This window comes from Dipteris shenzhenensis, chromosome 22 (genome assembly GCF_047967505.1).
Source record: "Dipteris shenzhenensis isolate YYH24624 ecotype China chromosome 22, Dip_SZ_1.0, whole genome shotgun sequence".
In the NCBI taxonomy this organism is placed as follows: Eukaryota; Viridiplantae; Streptophyta; class Polypodiopsida; order Gleicheniales; family Dipteridaceae; genus Dipteris; species Dipteris shenzhenensis.
In genome coordinates, this window is record NC_141617.1 from 38,135,435 (window position 1) to 38,152,550 (window position 17,116).

Genomic DNA, 17,116 nt, shown 5'->3' on the forward strand with positions numbered 1-17,116 from the left:
GAGGATGAGTTGGGGCATGTTCGTGGATTCATCTAGATATATAAATCGTTAGATTGCCCTGAAGCGTATCCCAGCGGTTGATTTTCCAATGTCATCAGACTTTGATGAGCGCGATAGTCTGATCCTTTTTGCCCTTCTTTCGTGTGTCTTCTTATCATGTCTCCACATGAAAGAAGACATTGACCCCCAAATACTTTTTCAGATGGAGTTGACCAACCAACCATGAGTTATTAACGTCCAACCAACCATGTTTCTATTGGTTTTGTTGGACTATCATGCTACCTTCTTTCTTGACAGTTGCAATGAAAGACCTAGCTCCTTTTGCGGTTCTTTGATCTCTTTCATGATGACTTGTGAATATTCCAATTGCCTTTTCGAAACGATCTTATCCTCCATCTTGATAAAAACATAATTCGAGTCTTTTTTTGTGTGTGCTACATGTAGGTTCCAGCCTTTAGAGCTCTCCTTAATAATGGGCAGGAAGCTTACATAACTTTCTCACTTGTCACGAGGACGTGAATTAATTGGACTTTTGATTTGCGACTTTCATAATTTACGCGTGACTGCCTTGAGCCTCTGGGGTGCTAGAGTCTGGCCATGTACGTGGGACTTGGGGAATTAAGGGCCCTTGGAAATTGTGAATGTGTGCCCAATTACTAGGCAATTAATTCTAGGACCAAAGTGTGCAACAAGGGCCAAAAGAGTGGTGCAATTAAAAATTGCTATTTTGAGAACAAGACTCCAAAAAGCGCAGAGAGCCCTGCTTTTGGGTACACGAGGCCAAATTTAGGCTCAGAAGAGGGAGAACAGGGTTGTCACGCAATTGCTAGGAGCTGCCAGGACAGAATCGCCACCTACCAGGAGGTCCTAGGAGCTGCCAGAAGAAATTGCAATCTGCCAGGAGGCTTCCAGGGAGCTGCAAGAGAATTCACAATTTGCCCAGGAGCTTGTCTAGGAAATTCGCAATTGATCAGGGGCTGTCCAGGAGTTGCGATTGGCTTCCAGGCTGCATAGAGGCTGCTGCAGGTGTGTGGGTTGCTTCCAGGATGAGCAGGAGCTGCTACAAGGATTTCGACCTGTTTTCTGGCTGTCTTTTGGGCTGTTGCTACTGATTTTGGAGCTTTCCAAGCTTGGACGACTTCTTCTGAATTGCCTTTGGGCTGTGCCAGGGCAGAATCAACTATTCTTTGCAGGATCTAGGGTTTTCCAGCTCAGGTGACTTGATTTCTATGGATTCTAGGCAGAGGAAGGCTAGCTTTTGCCGTTCCCGGACTGGTTGCTGGTTGGTTATTGTGTTTGAGATTGATTCCTTGCCAAGAAGGGTTGATTTTTTCTGTTGGGCAGTGGCTAGGAGGGCTACAGATAAAGGCGACTTGTTTGGAAGCGCTTGGTGGATTGATTGCACCAGAGTTTGGCTGTCTGGGGCTTTTCTGCAATTGTTCAGCTGTGTTTGGCTGGTTGGGCACTGGGTTGTGTAGGTGCAGGTAGCGCACAGTCAGTTGATGCCTTTGGGTTTCTATTGTTCACTTGGTTGGGAGGGGGATTGCAGGATTGCCTAGTAATTGGATGCCTATTCGCCATATAAGGTTGAGCAGGGATTGTAAGGTGTGCAGGATATTGGAATTCTGTGGGCAGTGGTTTACTTGTGGCGCAGCTTTCAGGAGACCTTGTAATCAGCTGCTTGGCTTTATATGAATATTAAAGAAATACCGCAAGGGCGTCAGCGTTTGGGGCCAATCGGTGTCCTTGTTTTTGAGTAGGAGCGCTCTAGCTCCCCGTGATTAAGTTTGTGGTGATTAATTGTTTGGCTATTTACTGTGATGCAGAAGCAGGAATTCTAGCTGAGTAGAAAGAGGGATACTTACATCACATCACACTCATAACTATTGCACTGGGAGTTTATGCAGACTACTATCTTTATTCTGTTTGGCCTTGGCAATCACCAATGAGCCATTGACTACAACTAAAGGCTTTCCTCAATGAAGGGGACTGAATACAACAACTGGTTCCTCAATGACGAGGTTGGATTTGAATGTAGGTCAGCTTGTGTGTCCTATACTGTCACGATCTGTGACGTATTCCTTTCTCTATACCTTAGACTCATGGATGGTTTGATGAATGGACACTTGTGGAAGGGTATGCCCTTTCAACGGGACACTTCCTATGAGGCACAACCCTTCACAAGAGACATTCTATGGAAGAGACACTCCTATTGTAATGTACCCTCTCATCAAGGGTCACACCCTTCACAAGGGGTACACACCTCTTCATGCACATACACTTTGGAGTACACACCTTTTCATGTGTGACTCTTCACTCTCTATATAAGAGAGGCCCAATTGTATGGATGACACACTACAGCTACACTACAGACACTCAAGCAATACAATTATTCCTTGTTCTTTGCTATTTCAGTCTCCTTTCTGTTCCTTAGCACATTTCTAAATATAGTAAATCTAGAGCAAATTTCGCTCGTGCCTGTAGGAAATGCCCCCTACCTTCTAGCACCTATGTGATACATCTTTTTCCGCTAGAAGGATCCGTGCACATTGTGCATGGAAGAGATGGAGAGAATGAGCGTAAAAATTTTTAGCGCCAACCCTGCCTAAAGTCATCATTGGCCTCTCCATCTCACGAGTTGATGTGAATGGACACGACAAAAATCGTGTCTTTTCATGTGCTTGGGCTGTCCCAAAACCAAGGGACGCACCTTTTCCACCATCAGACATACCTTTTGATGAAGAGTTTTGACTCCTCACCCAAGGGACATACCCCATCGTGGAAAAAAGGACACACCTCTTCGTGTGGGGACACCCCTTTTGAAAACAGGGTCACACCCCTTCATGAAAAGGTACACATATTCCAAGGGTCACACCCCTTAGAATAGGCACACCTTTTGGCATCAAGCACCTTATAAAAGGGTACGCTAAAAAGGAAAACCCAGCCCCATACCTTAGGCCTTACCCTAGACTACCCAAGGGTTAATTAAACCCACGCTTTAATTTTTGGCAACCACCCAACCTAGGCAGCCTCACAAAAAATGACGATTCCCGTTTGAAGCCTGTACGGAAATTTGTCACGCAGGCTCGCCTCCCTTTCCACGCCATACGCAGCCCTCCATCAGCCGGTTTGCTGCCCTGGGTTCCTGCCAGTCTCGCAGCGCCAGATCCCTGCCCATGCTGCCGCGAATCAGCCTTGGAAGCACGCAGCAAGCATCGCCACAAGCAAGCAGGCTGCCCCTTTTTCGCCACCATACCTACCTGTGCCCAGCAGTTTTTCTGCCCCTCTATCGCGATTCAGACCAGCCTGAATCCTGCTGGCTTATCTCGCCACTTTAGCCTGTGAAAAGCGCCCTTTTGCTGCCTTCCAATTCTGACCAGCCAGGCCCAGATCTGCTCCTCGCACCCCACATGCATTTTTCCTCTGAAATCAACGCAGGAAACGCGTGTTTGGTTCCACGCAATCTGCCCTTTTTTGCACCACGCCTTTGCCAACGCCCCTATTTGCCTCGAAAGTCTCGGCAGGCACCTTTTTCTTGCTCACACTTCAACGTGAACCTGCAAAGATAGTAAATGGACCTCTGGACAGAGATTTTCAGGTCATTCTATGCAACTAATTGGCAGATCTAATCTATGCCAGGTGGATTCTTTCCATTCTATTTCTAAGGATTCTCTTTCATATTGTTATTTGACGCTTATTATCAAATTACAGCAAATGAAAGCCTCCTCCTTAAAGCATGGAAACCCCTGGTAATTCCCTAGTCCTTTCTAGGACACCTCAGGCATCATCTACCACACAATATCGTGTTTAGATTGCACAACCAGCCCATTTCGGAGCTTTTGCATCGTGGGTCTTCTGTGTCACGTGCCCTTCCAGTGATTTGGACCACATCCTATACCTTCTGCGTGAGGCACCTCAGTTACATCACTTCCTCAGCACAGTCCAGGTTGTGTTCCACGAGACACGTAGATACCTAGAACCCGATATTCCTCACGAGTTTACTGTCCATCTTTGGAGAGATTTTTACCCCTCAGTTTCAGCATCTCCAGGGTACTCTCCACCTCCTTCAACTCCCAGATATCCTCTTATACAGGTTGTACCTTCCCCAAGATAGTATTTACACTCTGAAGGCACTCCTCTTGGATATCCTCCTCTTCCGACAGCAGCTCCTTATCCCTTCTCAGATCCGTAGACTCTGCAACCTACCCTTGTACTCTCACGAGCAGTAACACCCATTTCGGCATCACCAGTGTTACCTCAAACAGGACCTCCTTTACCAGATTTCTACGGCTGGTTCCATCCTGCTGCTTCGGCCCCCTCCAACATGAGCAACCTCAGGGAGCAGCCCGAATCTTCTTCCAGGAATGGTACAAACTAGAGCGCAGGTTCGTGCTTTTCTCACGGGGACCTCAGATATGTCGCAACGCTCGCGTGCAGCCTCTCCGGAGATAAGCGACTCAAGTCCAAAAAAGACCCCTGAAGTCAACTTACAAGGCGAAGCACTACTTCAACTTCAAATTTCCCAGCTTCAGGACAGCATCTCCGACTTGGTCCAGAAAGTCCAACAACTCTAAGATTCTTGCAGTACCACACATACAGAGAATGACGTGACGCAACCAGATGACTATGTGGACTCATTTCCACCAGAGGTAGAAAACACTGAACTCCGTGTCCTCTACCGTTTACTCCAAGCTTCCAAAACTAAAAGACTTGACATTAAACTTCCGGAAGCCTACACTGGTCAACGAAATCGCCGAACAGTTGACCAATGGCCCGCAAAATTACGCATGTACTTTGATACTGTTGACCTCATTGAAGGCAAAAAGATTGCCTTGGCAGCCTCCCTCCTCAAGGATACAGCTTTTCTACGGTGGCAACGCTGCTTAAAGGATGGCAAAAGTGTGTTAACCTGGGAACGTTTTGAACACGTGCTCCGTAAGCAGTTCATACCTGCCAATGCGGACTTCCAAGCACGTTCAAAACTCCGACAGTTGGAGCAAACATGCTCCTTGTCTTCCTACATCTCTCAGTTCACCACATTGGTGCTGGAGATTGATGGGTTAACTGATGATGATTGCCTTCATGCTTTCATCTCAGGCCTACATCCCTCGTTACGCATTGATGTCCTTAAAGCAAACATCACCACCACAGCTGGCGCTATTGCTTACGCAGAGCGCATAACAGATTTTCAAAACACAGGGAAGCAGAGTGCTAATCGAACACAGAACTCTACTATGGCCAAAGGTGCTCGCCCTCAAGATAACCCCAGGTTTAGAAAAAACTCGGGTAATCAAGGTCAGCGACAGTCTCAAGATCCGCACAAGTCTCAGAAATCATATGGTGGATCCCAACAGAAGCACTCCTCCAAGGATCGCGCCTCTTCTTCTTCACAAAGTCATCACCGTCATCCCCGACATAAAGGTGCGGCCACTGACAAGAAGAACAACATCTCAAGATCCGCACAAGTCTCAGAAATCATATGCTGGATTCCAACAGAAGCACTCCTCCAAGGATCGCTCCTCTTCTTCTTCACAAAGTCATCACCGTCATCCCCAACATAAAGGTGCGGCCACTGACAAGAAGAACAACTCCAGCACAAAAGGACTTTATACCATCTGTACAGGCGACCATAGATGGTTCGATTGTCCCAAGCGACCAAAGCAAAATTCCAATATGGAACCTAGCACTTCCCAAACAGAAGATGCTACCCCAGCACAAGACAAGAAAGGCAAAGCTGTTCGAATGGCAAATACCATCCACCTGAGCCTTGCCAGCAACCCCGAACCTTCCCTGGCCACTCAAGTACTTTGTGTTCAAGGATCGATTCGCGGAACAACGGTCACTATCCTCATCGACAGTGGCTGCTCTCATAACTTCCTAGCTAGTTCTATGGTTGACAAACTTCGGTTGACCACCAATCCTAGTCTCATGGACTATCAGATTGAACTCGCAAATGGAACTACCTTCTTGTGCAACACGAGGATCAAAAACTTGTCTTTTCACATCCAACATTATACGGACAAGTTGAACTTCGACATCATGCCTCTTTCTCGGTACGATGTCATACTCGGACAACAGTGGCTCTACGACTATGATCCATCAATTAGTTTACGCAGCCATACTATCGAGTTTGTCCACCATGGAAAACTTATTGAGCTAACTGGTTGTAGGGACTCTCCTTCAACCCCAGTTGCCTCTGCCCTACAAGTAAAGAAGTGGGTTCGTAAACGCCAAGTAAAGACTTCACTTCTGTTGGTTACGGCAGTAGAGGAGACACCAACAAAGAATCCTTCTGAATACCTCAACCAACCTTTTTTCCAGCCCTACCTGGATATTTTTCCACAGGAATTGCCAAAGCAGTTACCATCTCGACGACTAGTGGATCACCCAATCGAACTTATTCCCAGGAGTAATCCACCGTCGAAACCTCCTTATCGGGTTTCTTACACTCAAAATGAAGAAATCCAAAGACAGGTGACCGAACTACTCGACAAAGGTCACATTCGGCCCAGTCGCAGCCCTTTCGGATCTCCTGTACTACTTGTGGAAAAAAAGAATAAGTCAATGCGCCTCTGCATCGACTCCCGAGCCCTCAACAAGCTCACTATCAAAAACAAGTATCCATTGCCTCGCATCGATGACCTCTTCGATCAACTTCTACACGCAACACAATTCTCAAAGATTGATCTTCGTTCAGGTTATCATCAAATTCGCATACGAGAAGGCGATGAGTACAAGACAGCTTTTCGAACAAAGTATGGACACTATGAATGTTTGGTCATGCCTTTTGGGTTAAACAATGCCCCAGACACATTCATGACACCAATGAACGACATCTTCAGGCCTTTCCTCGATAAGTTCGTCATCCTTTATCTCGATGACATCCTCGTTTTCAGCAGATCCCTACATGAGCACAAACAACATCTTCACCAAGTTTTTGAAGTTCTCCGCGCAAATTCTCTCTACATCAACATTGAGAAGAGTGAGTTCTTCAAGACCCAACTCGAATATTTGGAACATGTTATTTCAGCTCAAGGCATCTCTGTGGATCCCAAGAAGGTCGAGGTAATCCAAAACTGGCCTACTCCTAAGAATGTTCATGATGTCTGCTCTTTTCTCGGATTGGCAAACTTCTACCATACAAAGGTCTATCAGTTTTTCGAAATCGCAGCTCCTATGTCCGAATTATTGAAAAGCACAGCAGTTTTTCAGTGGCTTCCCAAAACAGAGTAGAGTTTCCAACAACTCAAGCAAGCACTCATACCACACCAGTTATGGCTATTGCTGACCCAAACCTTCCATTTGAGGTCATGACCGACGCTTCCGACATCGCTACAGGAGCAGTCTTGATGCAAGAAGGCAGAGTTATTGCTTTTGACAGCCGTAAACATTCCGATATCCAAACCCGATCCCGGTTTATGATAAGGAGTTTCTTGCCATTGTACATGCTTATCGCTCTTGGAAACATTATCTCATGGGAGCCGACTCGGTGGTCAATACAGACCATCACTCTTTAAAGTATATCTTTACTCAGCGAGTCATGAACGCTCGACAAGCACGCTGGGTTGAGTTTCTGGCCAACTTTCACATGACCATTGAGTACATTCCAGGACTACGTAATGTAGTTGCAGATGCTCTCAGCAGGTTAACTCTAGCATCAGCTATGGTAATCTCTACATTATCTGTGGATGTTCCGAATTCATGCAAAAGAAAGTGTTTCAATGATAAAGACTTCGGCACAGCAGTACAAGTTCTTTCAAAAGATCAACCTTCGACCGAGCAGAAGATTTTCTCATCCTATTCTTATATGGACGACCTTCTGTATTATCAAGATCGCGTCTGTGTACCACATGACAAGGATGTTCGACATCTTTTGTTAAAAGAGCATCATGTAGTTCCTTATGCTGCCCATCCAGGCATCCACAAGACTTATAGGTTACTCAGTGCAACATACTACTGGCCTCAGATGAAAAGCGACGTCATCAAATTGGTTACATCTTGCTTATCTTGTCAACAAATGAAAGCAAGCCGACGACTTCCAGTAGGACTTCTTCAGCCTCTTCCAGTTCCAACTGAAAGGTGGGAAAGTATTTCCATGGATTTCATTACAACACTACCACGATCCTCCCGAGGTAACACTCAGATTATGGTAATTGTTGATCTATTGTCCAAAATGGCACACTTTGTTGCTTGCAAAAGCAGTGCACAGACTCCGGACATCGCCAAACTCTTCATACAACACATCCTCCGACACCATGGATTGCCCAAGAATATCATATCCGACATAGATCCTAAGTTTACCAGTCACTTTTGGATTTCACTGTTCGAATCTTTGGGAACAACTCTACTGTTCAGTTCAGCCTACCACCCAGAATCAGATGGCCAGACTGAAAGAGTCAACCAAGTTCTGGAAGAAATGCTTCGACATTATATTCAGTCACGCCTAGCAGCTTGGGAAGAGTATCTACCACTCCTTGAGTTTGCTTATAATAACTCTTTTCATAGTGCCATCAGCATGACTCCATTTCAAGCAGCTTATGGACACACTCCGATTGTACCAACGAATTTTATGCTTCAACATCGAGTGGCCCTAGCTGATCAATTGGTTCAAGAAATGCAAGACATTCTACTCCAAGTCAGGGATCATATGCGAAAAGCGCAAGAGCGGTATCAACGGTCTGCCAACAAACATAGACGTCACCTGGAATTTGACACTGGTGACATGGTGCTATTATTTGTAGCCCCACATTGCTATAAGACGGTTAAGTCTGTGTTTCCTAAGTTGCGACCAAGATACTATGGACCTTTCCGGATCATCAAGAAAAATTCACCTTTAAGTTACAAATTGGAATTACCACCATCATGGGGTAAAATCCATCCGACATTTCATATTTTTTGACTAAAGACCTACATTCCAGGCGATGAAGCAGTTCCTCCTGCAGGTGATTATGTCCCAGAAATCGAAGACGATTATGTTCCTGAGCGTATTCTGGACCATTGACAGCGAGAGACTCGACATCGACTTATCACGGAATTCCTTGTTCTTTGGCGAGATCTGGACGACTCCGACGCTACTTGGCAATCTGATGAAGACTTACAGCAGTACCCTGACATTTTACAGCAGTATTTTCAGAATTTACCGTGATATTTTCTACATCAGTTCATTATCTCCACCAGGGTCTCTTATTTTGAGTGGGAGGGGATGTCACGATCTGTGATGTATTCCTTTCTCTATACCTTAGACTTATGGATGGTTTGATGAATGGACACTTGTGGAAGGGTATGCCCTTTCGACGGGACACTTCCTATGAGGCACAACCCTTCACAAGAGACATTCTATGGAAGAGACACTCCTATTGTAATGTACCCTCTCATCAAGGGTCACACCCTTCACAAGGGGTACACACCTCTTCATGCACATACACTTTGGAGTACACACCTTTTCATGTGTGGCTCTTCACTCTCTATATAAGAGAGGCCCAATTGTATGGATGACACACTACAGCTACACTACAGACACTCAAGCAATACAATTATTCCTTGTTCTCTGCTATTTCAGTCTCCTTTCTGTTCCTTAGCACATTTCTAAATATAGTAAATCTAGGATTTCTTACATATACCACGTACCTCTTCCACCAATCTACTACTCCTTAGGCCAACAGGTCTATGGTCTGTAGAAACTCCTCTAAGACACACATAAACTGAGGCCGTCACTTGTATTTATTATTGGGATTATCATGGTCACCTCCCCACCTATGAGCCCCCAAATGAAAGGGTAGGGGAGTTGTACCAGCAGCATGTATTGGGAGAGAGAGATGCCACGTGGGCAGAGAGGCTGCCACAGGGCAGATCTGAGTTGGAGTGCAGGGCTGCCACATGGGCAGCATGCAGGCTGCCATGTGGGCAGCAAGAGCAGGGTGCTGTTGGAGGGCAGCACAAGTCCTAGATGGTGGGCACTGGGCAAAAGGGCCCACAGATGAGGCAGGTACCAGGCATATGGCCCCGGCATAGCCTGCATAAAGGCAGGTTTGCAGACATCATCAGCTGTCTGCGCAGAAGACAGCAGCAAGTTGAGGCTGAAGAGCAGGTCAGGGCAGATAAGGCAGAGGCTCAGAGCAGGAACAGATGTCGGTGCAGGGATATGAACAGCCGGCTGGAGCTGATGCAGAATTGCAGGAGGTACAGCAGATGCCTGGAGCAGAAGGCCCTGCAGATAGATGGGGGTAGTACAGAGGTTTATGGGGGGCTGGGGCCTTTTATAGGCCTGGCTCCAGGTCGGCTGACTAGACCAACCAGTCGGCTGTCTGCATGAATACCACAGACTGGGTCGGCCCAGTCTGTGGACTGGTCGGGTGTGTCTAGGGGCCTCCAGCACTATAAAGCAGGCCCTAGCCCTGGAGCCTATTCATTCAACATAGCTCCTACTACTGGCTGTCTAACAGAACAGCAGAGAGGCCAGGAATCAAGAAATCAGGCAGAACAGTCTGCATATCACCTATTACCCTTAGGGTTTACAGGATCTCAGATTGGCTGCAGTTCCAGCAGCAAGCAGATCAGAGATTGGTGGAGCACCCAGCCAGAGGTCTTCACCAGGAAGAGCAGCAGCAAGGAGTGTCCAGAAGCATCACTATGCAGCCCACGAAGCTCTACGAGAGCATGCAGGCTGACAGAGATTGAAGGTGCCAGGAGGAGGTAGATGGCAGTTTTGAGTATTCAGGGGTCCACATCAGTTTTGAGTATTCAGGGGTCCACATCTAGGCAGTACCCTATTTGCTAGATGGAGGCACATTGACCACACCGTTTGTATCAGGTTTTGTCCATTTGTTTGGAGCAATCTGTTGGAGTTGAGCATCTCCTGATGTATCATGTGTAGAGTAGGAGTGAGGGCCTTTGGTGTGGGTGTGCCCGCCCCTTGTGAGGGTAGAGTAGGAGGTACCTGGGCATGTTTGTCTGCTAGGGTCAGATTTGTGCGGATCAGTACGGCACACTTCAGACCATGGCTCGGGGCCCTATGGCGTGGGTGTGCTAGTTACCACCACTAGACTTGCATGATCAGAAGAGTGCAGTTAATTACCAGTCTCACTGGACTTGCACGCTCAGTAGAGTGCATGGTATTGAGTGATTAGAGGTGATTAGGCTTCATGATTAACGTTTGTGGTAATTATTGCCACCTTTTGCTGGTGGTTGCGGCTGGTGGTGGTAGCTCAGAGGTGGCATCTAAGATTACCGGTGGCTAAGATTCCATTACACTAGCATTTAATTACCAGCCACCGCAGTGGCCTGCAATTACTCACTTGCCAGTTACCACCACCGGGCTTGCATGATCAGTAGAGTGCAGTTAATTACCAGTCACTGGGCTTGCATGCTCAATAGAGTGCATTTAATTACCACAAATAATTACCAGTGCTGCTCTCACTGCGAACCTCTACACCGTGTCATTATAACATGAAGTCCGAGAAGAGACACCATGTCAAAGTTGGAGCAGCCTTGAGAAGCTAGGCATCTAGCCAATCGACCAGAGCATCCTTCATGCTACCAACCATGTGGGGATTGATCACGACCTCATGCATGTGGTGACGACCCTCTACAACTCTCGACCCCATGCAAGGATTGCTCCACCAAGAGATGCTCATATGTGTGTGGGTGTGTGGATATGTGTACCAATGCAGCAGAGCATATGTTTATGCTAGGGTCTACACCCTTGGTTTTTGTGCTAATGATGTGACTGGAGGTATTTCATAACAGATAAGATGTGCTATTTGTAATGGAGTTATGAATTAACCTTGTGTGTGCTTCTTATTAGGTTAAAACTGTTTCGTTTTAGAGGAAAAGTTTGGGCATGTTCTTGGGTTCTTTCAGATATGTATGCTAACTTATGAGCATCGACTTTGGCTGCATTATGGATGGATTGCTCTTGTACTTGTATAGCTATAGAGGAAACAGATGGTTTGAATCTTTTTCGAGTTTTATACACATTAGTTTTAAGATTGCTTGTGTTTGGAAGATGAGCCTTCAAAGATGTGGATTGGACTTTTTTTTTGGGGGTGTGTTGTTTAATTCAAATCCTTGTGAATATGTTTGTACTTCGGTAAATTTAAAGTGAATTTTGTCATGTTGTAGAACACACATCGATCATTTCGGGAGGATGGAAGAGGTAGAGACAAATTTAAAGATGGTGGGGATTTCAGAGATCGCAGACATAGAGATGATAGAGATCGAGAACGTAATTATGGTGGCCATGGTGGAAGGGATCGTCGGTACTCTGATAGAGGAGGGAGGATTGATTCGGACAGGTGCAGAAACTAGAACTTGTTATTGTTTTGTTTTGTTTTTTGCCTTCATGTGATCCCTTTTTTGGGGCCTTTTCTTGTGATCCGTGTTTCAATAAATGCAAAGCATCATTGTTATTCCTTTTCTTTTGCATGGTTTGAAACCAAAAGTGATTTGATTAGACCGACTTTGATGCTACCCTCATGGGCTATGATTCAACATTTGGTTAAGTCAGACAGGATAGAGACTTGTGTATCTAGTGTTCAAGCTCATTATCTAGGGATCAGCTTTAGGATTTGATGTCAGTTAAGCTGAGGTAGCTAGGGTTTTCTAGCTTATGGTATCCAAAATTTAGCTTATGGTTTTCTAGCTTACATGTAGTCGAACAATTATGCAATGTGTTATTAATGCTATATATATCACTCCATTAAAAATCCTTATATTTGTTTGTACAACTTTGTGCAACTCATTCTTGCCACTCTCCAATTGTGCATTCTTTCCTCCTTTAAGATTTGGTGGCACCCTCCCAAATAAGTCTTGCACATGGCCCGTGCAGTGTTCAGCAAAAGTATTGCTGAGCATCATGAACACTTAAGAATAGTGTTCAATACTTTGAGGAAAGCGAGTCTTTATGTAAATAAAAAGAAAACTGTACTGTGTATGGTAAGACTTGAATATTTAGGATTCATTATTACTCTTGAGGGGGTAGAAATGGATCCAAAGAAAGTGGCTACGATACTAACTTGGCCTATCCCTCAGAGTTTGACCGCTTTGCGATCATTCTTGGGATTTGTCCAATTTTATCGAAGGCATATCAAAGGATATTTTGAAATAGTATCGCCATTGATTGATCTGACCTCAGACAAAGTATCTTTTGTATGGGGACAGAATCAACATGAAAGTTTTAACACCATAAAACAAGCTGTGGTCTCTGGACCGGTGTAAAAAATAGTTGATCCCCAGAAACCATTTTTCCTTGAAACCGATGCAAGTGGCATTGCGGTAGGAGCAGTTCTCCTCCAAGAGGGAAGGCCAGTAGCCTTTGAAAGCAAGAAGCTTTCTCCCTCTCAACGAAATTGGCTAACTCATGAATTAGAGTTGTATGCTGTTGTCCATGCTTTGAAAACATGAAGACATTATTTATATGGGTCAGAGTTTTATGTTGATGTTGATCATTTAACTTGACAATTCGGTACCGAAGAGGGAAGGATAATAAAGTTGCTGATGCGTTGTCACGCATTATGCATAATATGAGTTTCACGGTATTAGAAAGTGCTCTAATGACCGAGAAACTCAAAAGGTGGACGAGTTCTCGTCCAGAGCCTTTGGCCTAAGGCTCATGTATTCAAACCCGGGGAAAAGGATGACTTGGCATCCAGAAAAGGCCAAACTTATGCAAGATATACTATAAGAGATGGTATGCTGAAAAGAAATGGCAAGGTAGTAGTACCTAGTCAGAATGATCTCAGGCAGAGAGTCATTCAATAATGCCATGATAGCCCATGTGCGGGACATCCAGGAGTTGAGAAAACGTATGATCTCGTGAAGCGAGATTTCTTTTGGCCGAAAATAAAGAAACATATTCATGAATATGTGACACGACGTTTTCGTGTCAGGTAAGTAAGGTAGAGTGGGTGAAGCCACTCGGACTTTTACAACCTTTGGAAATACCACTAGGTAGGTGGGAGAGCATTTCCATGGACTTTATTGTAGGTTTGCCTACGACACAAGGTGGATATGATTCTATCCTTGTGATAGTTGATCGTCTTACCAAGATGGCTCACTTCATTCTAACTAGAGAGTCTGTTAGTGCCCTGCAAGTGGCGGATTTGTTTATTAAACATATATTTCGTTTGCATGGATTACCCAAATCCATAGTCAGACAAGGATGTTAAATTTACCAGTCATTTTTGGGCTGCAGTGTTTGAGACACTAAGGACTGAGTTGGGAATGAGTGGTGGGGATCATCTAGAAACAGATGGTCAGATGGAAAGAATCAACCGAATTTTAGAGGATATGCTTAGAGCATATGTGTCATTGAGGCAACATACATGAGATAAGTGGTTGCCACTGTTAGAATTTGCCTACAATGATAGAAAACATTCCTCTACAGGGTTCAGTCTGTTTGAGCTGAACTATGGTTATAGACCAGCGAATCCAACTGCAGTTGGAGTACCTCAGAAAGTGCCTAGTGCCGCGAACTTTGTGATTCAGATGCGGGAGATGCTAGCACTTGCGAGAGCTAACATCCGCCAAGCTATGGATAGAGCTAAGGCGTATGCGGATGAAAACAGATCCGTTAGAGAATTTAAGGAAGGAGAAAATGTTTTTCTCAGAGTTCCTTCGCACTCTAAGTCTTTGACTGCAGGAGAGTGTGCTAAGTTATCACCCCGATATTGTGGGTCGTGGTTGATTCTAAAAGAATAGGCAAGGTGGCCTATAAATTAGAATTACCACAGGGTTGTAAGGTGCACCCAGTGTTTCATGTTTCTCGTTTAAAGAAATTTTTGCATACAGGTGACTCACTAATCGAGGGTGTTGTTTTGTTTGAGGAGATAGAGAATAATGCAGGACGCAAACCAACAAGAATCCTGGACCGAGGAACAATGCAAGTACGCAATCGGAAGATACCCACGGTGTTGGTTGCATGGCATGGTTTACCTCTATCAGAAGCTACCTGGGAATCCGTATACCAATTACGTAGAGTTCCCAGACTTTATCATCGAGGACACTGATGCTTGAAGAGGGAAGGAATGTTACGCTCAAGTTGAGGCAACATGACCTCGGAAGGGTCAGTCGACATTTTCCTTTAAAGGATCAATGTTTGTATTATATTTGTTTGGGCTTCACGTAAATGATCAAAAACAAGGTCAAGGTCCTTGGTGAGGGTGACATGGCACAAGACTAGGTGGATCTAAGGCCAAGGGGTCTAAATGCATTAAATGTGCCAAGGGGCAAATTATTTTAATGTTATCCGAAGAGAGGGGTAAATGGTGCATTTAGAAGGCACCCTAAATTGAGGACATGTGGCATACTGGGAATTGGGGCTCGGTGGAACTTTGCAAGCAGGAGCTTTCACGTAATATTCAGATTCTGATGAGTTTGCTACCACCGAGGTTGGCTGGGAGGAAAGTGTGTGTGTGCGTGTGTCCGTGATTTACAGAGAAAGTTAGGTGTTAGCAGTTTATATACGTAACAATGCAGGCCCTCCAACAAGCAATGATCAGCCAGCAACCCATGCTGATTTGCAGGTTCCTCTTCCAGCACAAAATGATCCCAATATTCATGATGCAGTGATTGAAGAAAGAGCTGTCAATAGACAGCAAAGGCAAGTTCCGGATGGCTTCTTGACACATTGAGGGACAGCAAACAAGATCAACCTCTTGCTGCCCAGACAAGATTAGGGAATAGACAAATACATGGTCACTTTCTTGATTTTGCACTCCTTGCTACAGCTTGCAATGAAGAACCTTTATGCCATAAAGATGCTTTTGACAGCAAAGAGTGGATGGATGCAATGAGAGCTGAGCTAAAATCTATTGCCAAAAATGACACATGGGAATAGTAGATCTATCTCCTGGCAAGCATGTCATTGGTACCCGGTGGGTCTTCAAATTAAAAAGAAAATCTGATGGCAGCATAGATCGACACAAGGCCCGTCTTGTTGCAAAAGGGTATGCCCAACAACAAGGCATTGACTTTGAGGAGACCTTTGCTCCTACTTCCAGGATTACTACTATTAGATGTCATTGCCATTGCAGCCCATCACCATTGGCAAGTGCACCAGCTTGACATCAAGACTGCCTTTCTTCATGGGGATATGCAGGAAGAAGTCTATGTGACACAACCTCTTGGCTTTGAGATTGTTGGCTCTGGGTATGTCAGCTGAGAAAAGCCCTTTATGGTTTGCAGTAGGCACCTAGGGCATGGTATGCTAAAATTCATGCACACTTGGTTTTCAGAATAGCTTAACAGAGCCCACTCTTTATGTCTGTGGGAGTGGCTCTGATTTTTAAGTGCTGATTTTATGTGGATGACATGCTGATCACTGGAGCTGATACTCAGCATATTGCAGCTTTCAAGGCTGATTTGCAGCAAGCTTTTGAAATGTCCGACATGGGACAGCTGCACTATTACTTGGGCATTCAGTTTGCTCATGTTGAGGGGGGTATTATGATGACACCAAGTATATTGGACAGCTCCTTGATCGTTTTCAGTTTGAGGATTGCAAGTCAATCTCTACTCCAGTGGATCTTGGCTTCAAATTTTCAGCTCATGATGGGAGTCCACCATATGATATTACCCTTTACCAGCAGGCTGTTGGATGTCTCATTTACTTGTGCCACACCAGACCTGACTTACAGTATACAGTGTCCCAGCTCAGTAGGTTCATGCACATGCCCAGTTAAAAGCATTGGCAGGCAGTGAAGTGAGTCTTCGGATATCTCAGAGGCACTCAGGATTTTGCCCTCTTCTATGGTGATCAGGGTTCACTTACCATGCATGCTTACACGGATAGTGACTGGGCAGGTTGTTCCAACACCAGAGTGTCACATATCAGTAACTGTTTTTTGCTTGGCAGTTCATGTATCTCTTGGCTCAGCAAGAAGTAGCCAACAGTTGCCACATCCAGCTGTGAGGCTGAGTACAGGGTAGCCTTCACCGCTACAGTAACAGTAGAGTGTGTTTGGCTTCGATAGCTACTTGCAGATCTTGGTATATGCCAGACATCCTCCACTATGGTCTACACTGATAGCTAGAGTGCTTTGGCTATTGCACGTAATCTAGTGTTTCATGCGCGTACCAAGCACATTGAGGTTCACTATCATTATGTTCGAGAGCGGTT

At 45.2% G+C, this 17,116-nt stretch overlaps 1 protein-coding gene across 5 annotated transcripts in view; it reads left to right on the forward strand.

Annotated features, from left to right (window-relative positions):
• LOC147888079 (splicing factor U2af large subunit B-like) overlaps positions 1–17,116 on the forward strand; it is a 72,648-nt gene that overhangs the window by 12,705 nt on the left and 42,827 nt on the right. For all 5 annotated transcript variants that reach the window (XM_087393159.1, XM_087393158.1, XM_087393161.1 and 2 more), the window contains exon 2: positions 12,121–12,293. In XM_087393159.1, the coding sequence (XP_087249285.1) occupies positions 12,121–12,293 (173 nt within the window). The remainder of the gene's footprint in view (positions 1–12,120; positions 12,294–17,116) is intronic.